The sequence below is a fragment of the Odontomachus brunneus genome, unplaced genomic scaffold, assembly GCF_010583005.1.
Source record: "Odontomachus brunneus isolate Ranch 3 - 2012 unplaced genomic scaffold, Obru_v1 Obru_scaffold_179, whole genome shotgun sequence".
Taxonomy (NCBI): Eukaryota; Metazoa; Arthropoda; class Insecta; order Hymenoptera; family Formicidae; genus Odontomachus; species Odontomachus brunneus.
Genome location: NW_022639629.1, coordinates 503604 through 512421, shown reverse-complemented (window position 1 = coordinate 512421; position 8818 = coordinate 503604). Strand labels below are relative to the sequence as shown.

The 8818-nt window shown below is 33.1% G+C and overlaps 1 protein-coding gene across 1 annotated transcript in view; it reads right to left on the bottom strand.

Annotated features, from left to right (window-relative positions):
- Positions 1–8818, bottom strand: part of LOC116851579 (diacylglycerol kinase 1) — a 396727-nt gene that overhangs the window by 192037 nt on the left and 195872 nt on the right. Inside the window, exon 3 of the mRNA XM_032831133.1 lies at positions 2747–2835. Within this exon, the coding sequence (XP_032687024.1) occupies positions 2747–2835 (89 nt within the window). The remainder of the gene's footprint in view (positions 1–2746; positions 2836–8818) is intronic.

Here is an 8818-nt window from a genome sequence, read left to right as displayed (position 1 = left end):
GTTGACCAATTATATTGGCTAAAGTACGCGCGCTCAGGTACGGTACAACATACAATGGTACAAGTGCATGCACATAAGTGAGAATTTGCATAAGATATAAAATTAGTTGTAAATCTCTGAAAGAAACGTCAAATGTGTGATAGCTTATTGACTCTCATAAATGTATTATATAATATTTTATTCATGACACTTTAACGAAACTGTTATTATTTGCGATATGTTTATTTAAATGATAGAAAAGGTAGATTATTATTACATACGTTGTTGTATGTATGGAACTTCCGTATCAATGTTTGGAAAAGGGACGACATGTGCATGCACCTGTACTATTGTGTGTTGTACCGTATCTGAGCGCGCGTATTTTAGCCAGTAAAATTGGTCAACTTTAATCGTTTATAATTTGAAAACTATTATAGCCTCGCTATTTTTGCATTAGGATTTTTTTATTCAAATTACCTCAGGAATCCGTTCTTAAAAGATAATGCGGTAGACCTTATATATACATATAATATAATGTATATATACATTATATTATATAATAATATAATAATATAATATAATGTATGTATATATATATATACACACCATTTTGCAATAGAGGATATTTTTAAACAAGATACGAGTTTATACTATTTATTATAACAACGCGCGCTTGCCATGAGGAATTCAAATCGATCGTTAAGGTAGTTAGGTCAAAAACAGTGAAGTCACAGATCTTCTTGACACTTGTAGCAAACTTAATTTAGGTATTAATACGTACGTGTGTTAAATATGAGTTTAATTAACCGTATAGTTTTCGAGAAATTACCGCTTATAGTTTACTCTTTTTCTCGATATCTTACATAGCGCTGACGTACAAAAAGTAAACGTAAACGCGCATTTGTCAGTTGCAAATGACCTACAATAAGGATTACTACGAAAATTTGGGCAAAATTAATTGAATACTTACAGAAGTACCTATTTCAGTCTCAGCGAAATTTATTAGAGTATGATTAATTAGCAAAAATAAGTTTGGCTTTTGCTTTTTCGTTCGCGACCATGTTTTGCGGATGTAGCAATGTTGTACAGTTTGGCGTCGCATAGCGCTAATAGAGATGCGACATTGCCACGATCTATAGTTCCGCGACTAAACGCAATTCAGCGTTTACTGTTACTGTTTCTTTTTCTATCATTTCATTTATTTTATCGATTTTTACTATTCTGAGAGAACCAATAATATTTAAAAACTGTTTTTCACTTTCACTTAAAAGAATTCATCGGTTGTTGAATCTTTTATTTAAAATCTTGATTACCACAGTTGGGAAATAACTACCTTAATGCGTGATCGTATGAAAAAAATGTCTTACAAAGTCTCTTTGTCTCTTTCTTTCGCTCCAACCCCGACAGTCGTCCCTGTCGCACACGCAGCGCGAACGCGCAATAACTTCCACCTGTCCACGAGGGTCGTACGTGTTCCGGATGTTATACTAGCGGGAATAGTTTGCGATTTTATGGAACGGATGGATGCTCTCCCCGCTGCTGCTGACTGTGTGGACGCAGTATTATAATGTGGCGCGTGTGTCTCTACCTCTGTACCTCTCATCCGAGATATAAACTGCGCGCGTTCGTATGACCGATCTGACTCCGTGCGCGTATACACAGTTAAAGCGACGGAGAGATCCGCTTTCTTCCAGAATGCAGAATAATCTCGTCGCTCGGGCACGATGGGCCGCGATGAAAAATTCATCGGCCGCGAGAGCAGCCGGTCGGTTTGATTAAACGCAAAATCGCGAGATCGTGCTCGGGGCTCGTTCCCGACGTGCGATTAAAATCCAGTTTCATTATTTATGTCGGCTCGACCGTTACACCTCTGGCACATTCGCCGTATTGTTTTCCACGTAAATGCCGTATTCTCGGAAAACACTCGCTTAAACGGGTTGTGCACACCTTAAGCAGATGTTTGTCGCTCGAGTGCACTTCCGGGAACGTTCGATTCCATTTTGTAGAAAGGCTAAAGTGCACCTGGGGGACAGCAAACGATAAAAAAATCGTGTTTGTGCGTCGTTGGACGCGTATATATTTTTTCGAAAACAGACAGACGTTTACTTAACAAGATATCATGATCGAGTTGAAGAATCGCGATAAAACGTTATTCCGAAAAGATTTCATGTTTAATTCTCATAAAACACGCGTCAAAATATAAATAAATAAATATATATGTATATATATATATATATATATATATATATATATATATATATATATACATACACAGAATGTTCATTTTAACTTAGATATTATAATATTTCGAAAAGAGTGCATTTTCAAAAAAAATGTCTCCAACAAAAGTTGTAGAATATCGAGGAAAAAATAAAGATAGTAATTTTTTTGACATTTAAATAACTTTGAAAACTCCTGTCAAGGTCAACACTAATTTTTCAAGTGGAATTATATATTTTTTTAAACATAAATCAATTCTTTTAGTCATTCTGCGTATAAAAGTACTAAGATGACTAGAAACACATCAGTCAAAAGTCGAAATATTATTTCGGAAGAGCACCTGCGCTACGGATTTTGATTATACGTACATACATACATATATATATACATGTACATATATATAATATATATGTATATATCTGTGTGTAGAGAGAGAGAAAGAGAGAGAGAGAAATAGTTCTCCCTCATATTTTAGATACATTTGCACGAGCGCATACGCGTATACCATCAGCTATGACTAAAATATGGAGCGATCTTTGTGACTCACTCCATCCGGATGATATTTCGGCACGCCAGCCGGTGTGGTGTTGCTCCCGCAAAATTCGACCAGAACATCCTGGAGTTTCCGCGTGGAATCTGAAAAGCAATTAACCATTCGATAATTTGTTCGGTCGAGTACTATTGTTCTCAACTGCAATATCGAGGCGAAGCGACAATCAACGCGATACCACGGAAATTATCAAAATTCGAGTTCGATACAACGTCTACCGCTCTAAAATCGCACAGAATAAGATAACGATATTAATTATGGGTCATATAAGATTAGAGAGAAATTTTTATTTATTTACATAAATTTATCGACTGAACAGTAAAAGGAATTATTAACCTCTTCAGTGGTAATCTAAAACGATTGTGCGATCCCTCCCTCTCTCCTAAAGCGGCTTTTTGAAATAAGTATATCTAAATTAATTTTGTATCTAAATTTATTTCCTTTTTTTGTTTTATTGCTCTGTCTATTTCCTTTGAACATAATCTTGAAAAATAGAATACAAAATATATCTGATTTGTATTTGCTATATGAGTTTAAAAATACAATAATTTAAATAAAAAGGAACTTAATTTTTCGCACTACACTGTGGTGTGAATTTACACGATTGATTTCTTTAAAAACTGACTTTTTTCGGAACACATTCAAATATACATCAATTTTTTATTGTTATATTACTTTCTTATCGGCTTATATTATTATCGTTAACTTTTTGAGATCTTCTCTTTTTATTGAAAAAATAAAAAATTGAAATTGATCAATTCGCGCGCGCGGAGCTAAGTTATTAAGTTGGCAAAAATTGCTGGTAAATTTGTATATGTACACTTTTAGTGTTTTCGCCATGTGTGTGCTCGAAACGTTAATGTATTTTCCGACAATTTCCGACAATTTTCCGAGCATTAATCATTCAAAGCGTTAATACCAATATAAGCAACAAACATTATAGTTTTAAAGTATAATTATTAGACTTTAAATTAATTGATTCTAAATATTGAAAAAATAATTGAAAAAATTTATGCATAAGTTGTAGGTCAGCAAATTATTTCGCATCTCTAAATACGAATTATACGATATCTAATTGAATATTAATAATTTTTTATATAGAATTCACATTATTTTTTATACAGAATAATGTAATAATAAGATATACATAGCACAATTTATTGACAGTCTCATAAATCTCAAGAATCGGTAAAGCAAAAGTAATCTAATTTTTTTTAATATTAACAATATTAATAATGTTTGTGAATGTTTGTAATCTTAGAATATAATTGTAAAAGAACTAAAGAATATTATTATATATTATAAGAAGTCTTCTTCTCGTGTGTGTTCTTATATGATATGCTTTTTGATACATTAATAGATCAAGTTTGACCTAAAATTTGCTTAACTCATACATAATTGGAACCGTTACCTTAGTATTGGGAGTACAAATTAGTTCGGTCCGTTTTCAAAAGATGGCTCTGGCTGTTATGAATGTTTCATAGTGACAGCTGATTTCGGTGGTTTCAGAGAGGTTAGACATCTGTCAATAATATTCAGTTTATATCGCTTTGAGTTTCATACAAAACCCCTGTTTTTTACTGTGCTGAATATGTCAAATTTTGTGTTAACTAAGCAGCATTTGCGGGAGGTTTTAGTTTTCTGCTTTAATTAGAAGAAAAGTGCAGCTGAAGCGCATCGAATGCTTGTAGAAGTTTATGGTGACAATACTCCAACTGATAAATCATGTAGGGAATGGTTTCGACGTTTCAAGAATGGTGATTCCAGCGTTGAAGACAAGCCTCGCTCTGGACAGCCAAAAAAATTCGAAGACAAAGAATTGGAGGCATTACTCGATGATGATCCGAGTCAAACGCAAGAGGAGCTTGCAGAATCATTGAGAGTTGATTTGTTTGAACCGTGCATTACGAGAAAAACGGCCGGAATACGAGCAAAGACATGACAAAGTTATTCTTCAGCATGATAACGCTCGGCCTCATGTCGCAAAAGTCGTAAAAAATTATTTGGAAACGCTCAAGTGGGATATTTTACCGCACCCGCCGTATTCGCCGAACATTGCTCCTTCTGATTACTGGTTGTTCCGACGATTTGGCAGGTCACCGGTTCACTTCTTTAGCAGAAATCGAAAATTGGCTCCTAACTTGGATCGCCTCAAAAGACGAGACATTTTTTCGAGATGGAATTCGAAAATTACCTGAGAGGTGGGAAAAAGTAGTAGCCAGCGATGGACAATACTTTGATTAATCTGTTCATTCATTTTGTTCTGAAATAAATACATTTTTGACCACAAAAAAACGGACCGAACTAATTTGTACTCCCAATACTTAAAGGAAGATTCTGATTTAAATAGCCAAATATACACAAAGTAGAAGATTTTTATACGAATTCTTAAAAAAAGTGAATAAAGATATCAATGTATAAGGGTTTTAACCATTATTATTTATTATTGTTTTAAGTATAAAAATATTTTGTTATTTTAAAACATCGAAATTTCGTCGTCCAAGCTTTTTATACAAGACGCGATGTAGCTTTTAATTGATGAATAAAGTTATAACTCGTGTAATAATCTGACACACACACAAATGGAAAAAAAAAATTTTGAAAACCATATTAAATTTTCTGAATCTTTGTTATATACAGAATGTCGAAAAACAGAATGGCGGCACTTTGAAGTTCACAAGATATTTCTCCTTTTTCTCTCTTTTTCATTTAGTGTTCTGGAAGAAATATTAATTTTGAACATTTTCCAAAGGATTTTGGAAAGGATGAAAGATTCATCCTTCAGTAAATTTAAAATTTTCTTATTCTACTTGTTTCAAATTGTTACACGAGCTGTAATGTTGTCTACCAAGTAGAAGCATCCAGAGACCCAGCGTTCAATACAAAAAATTTGGACGGATTTTAATTTTCTAAAATAATTTTTTATACTTAAAACAACGATAAATAGCAAATCGAAATCTTATATTGATACCATTATCTATTTCTTGGAAATCCGTAAAAACCTCTTATTTTTAGTCTAGAATTTTTAAAGTAGAACTTTTTTTTTGTCTCTGAACGACAAGGTGTGGTAAACGGTGACTTCATTAGATATATGTTTTTCAGTACAACCTATTGAAACGTTGTGACATGTTTATGTCGAAGTTAAATACTAAAGAAATATTTTCTACATAATAAACATTTTTTTCCTTTAAACTGCTGTTTATTTACCCCTACAAATTTTAATACGCAGAAGGAAAAGAATAAACTCAAAGAACACTGGAGTCATATATGACCTCATATGAAACTCATATATAACGTCATTTTATCTTTTAAAGTCAAAGATGATATAAAATACAAAAGTGAGCCAAAAGTAAGTCACAGCAAAAATTTTGCTGAAAGAGAAAATCACGCATCGCTTTTTCACAAATAAATTTTTTTTCAAGAAACGAATATTAAAGCAAATAATTATTTCTTTGGAAGTCGTTCTGGTTGTATACTGTCCTGTATTGCGATGACACGCTACAGGCAACCTTTCGTTGTTCCTGGTAGATCAGATAACGCGAAGGGTAAGGAAAGGCAGGCGGTTGATCGGTCGTCTAAAATTCTACTGTTTGCAGGAGAAACTACGACGATAGATCAACTAATAATAGAAGGCCATTGGCCTAATCTACCGTGCCGACGTCATAATGCACTTAACGGACTGGATATTTTTGGGCGACTACTATTTTCGGGCCGATTGACGGCCATTGCGCGATGGATCGTATTCGGTCGGGCGGATGATTAACGCACCCGGCAGAAATTCACGTTTCCGCCTCGGTTTGTATCGGCAACGGTAGCTGGCCGCGTCGCGCTGCTGACAATTATTGAACGATTGTTTCACAACGGAATAATGTTTGCGCAAATAGCTAATTCGTAGGTGTTAGTTCTTACGAACTTTTCGTCGAGAATTGTAACTTTAAGTGTGTGATGCATCGGTCGATCTGGTCATGACTGTGAATTTGCATTAGTGTCCGGTATTGATTCATGAAAATTTTATTTGACTAAAATAATCGGCCTATTAATAATCACAATAAATCAATTGCCATATGTGCGATCATGAATAATTTAATCAGTTGACGAACTCAGTTATTAGTTAGTGTGTAATAAATCCAATCCAAATTTTATTAATAGTTGATTCAATCACACACATACACACACAATTGGTTAAGTTATTCGTGATTTTATATATGACGATTGACTGATTTGTCAATTATTTCAGTCAACTAACATTTTAATCGATCAATATTCAATACTGATCCGCATCCACTCGATAAATATCCGTAAATAATTAGAGGATCTCTGAGAGACAAATTCAGCTGAATCGTACGCTGATTTGCTTCACCGAATAATCTTCGATCCGCATGATGATAATCCGCGATTTAATTGTTCGTGTGTTAATCTCCAATTTGAAGAGTTCTTAAGTCAGAATTTTAGTTGTGTATTAACTTTGTTCCGCCCAATTTGAAGAGTAAAGAACCAAAGAGATGTAATACTATGCAATTCTTGCCACGTGTCGAAGTTTGAAGGATTTATTTTAGAATTATTTAATATTCGATTATCTCGACATTCTACCTACATTGCATTTTTATCTTTAATTTTAATCAACACTATCAATAATGTAGTTTACTTAAGGAGAGGTTAAAAAATGTTGATAACGTAGATGCGATCGTCAAAAAGATATGTCAGGTAAATATTAACATAATCACATTATTCTTTTTGTGTATTCTTCTTGCGCATATAGATCTTACATAAATAGATGCTGCTTTATTTTACCATATTTAATAGAAAATCTAACCATGCATATATAGAAATCTTTTTGCAAACTTTTTATAGAATTTAAAGCTTTTAAATTCAGTTTTATAAAAGTATAGAAATATTTTTTTGAAATTTTCATGAGCAGAGCAAATACTCGTTTGATATGTGCAAATTGCAAAATTTATGTATCAGGGAAATATTTACGCTGAACAACTCGAGATTTTAACTTTGAATTTTATTATCGTATTTGCCACATATTGCGCAATGTTCTGCTTCATGTTTGCACGTACTTTTATTTTGCAGAAGTATCTGTAATTCTATGCAACTGATATCACGTACAGAAAAAAGTCAGCATTTTGCCGGCAAAGTTTTCAGGTATGACATTTCCTAAATTGCGGGTAAAATATGCAGGTAAATAAGTAAATAATAAACAATCTAATAAAGATTAATGACTGACTAAATTAATGGACAAGTAAAATAACAGGATTTTCTTTTTTTGTAATTTCCTTATTATCATTTTGTTAGCGTTGGATATGTCAATATAATTACACAACACAACGTTTAAAATAAGACATAAGACGTCTTAAAGACCTCTTAAAGATATCTTAGAGACATCTAAAGATGTCTTAGAGACGTCTTATGTTCCGATGTCTTTACGACGTTTTTAAGACGTCTTTCAGACGTTTTATGTCCCGAATTTAGACGTTCTGTTGTGTAGAAATTTTAGAGATTTACAAGGAGTGGAAAATAAAGAGTTCTAATGGCAAAATTAGCAGGGTCTAATAGTGCTGCATAGTAATAGAAATTTAGTGTTTAGAAATTTATAGTGTTACAATAAATCTAAACAAATTTAAACAGAAGTAAGACGAAACCGTTCGCACATTTATATGGAATTCGCGGCCCAAAGATCATTAGACATTCAAATTAATATTTGCGAATATAGGTGGTTAAATAATAAAAGATTCATGGAGTTATAATTATATTCATGAAGCTATAATTATTTGTCGAATGACAACGGACGACTGATCTAAATCCGATGCGGATATATCTCTCTATTATCGATAAATTTATGCTGGCTTTCCTATCTAATATTCCGACTTCTAACACGTGATATTCGCGTGTTAGTCTCCAATTTAAGAAGAGCTCTTAAGTTGGAATTTTAGTTCTGCATTAACCTTTTTACCACCTTAAATTTAGATGGGTGTGAGGATTATTCGTTTGTTTTTCGTCCCTAGTATTTTTTTGTTCACATTTTTTTTTGTCTACTTTATTCAGTTTTTATAAAAGAAATGCGAC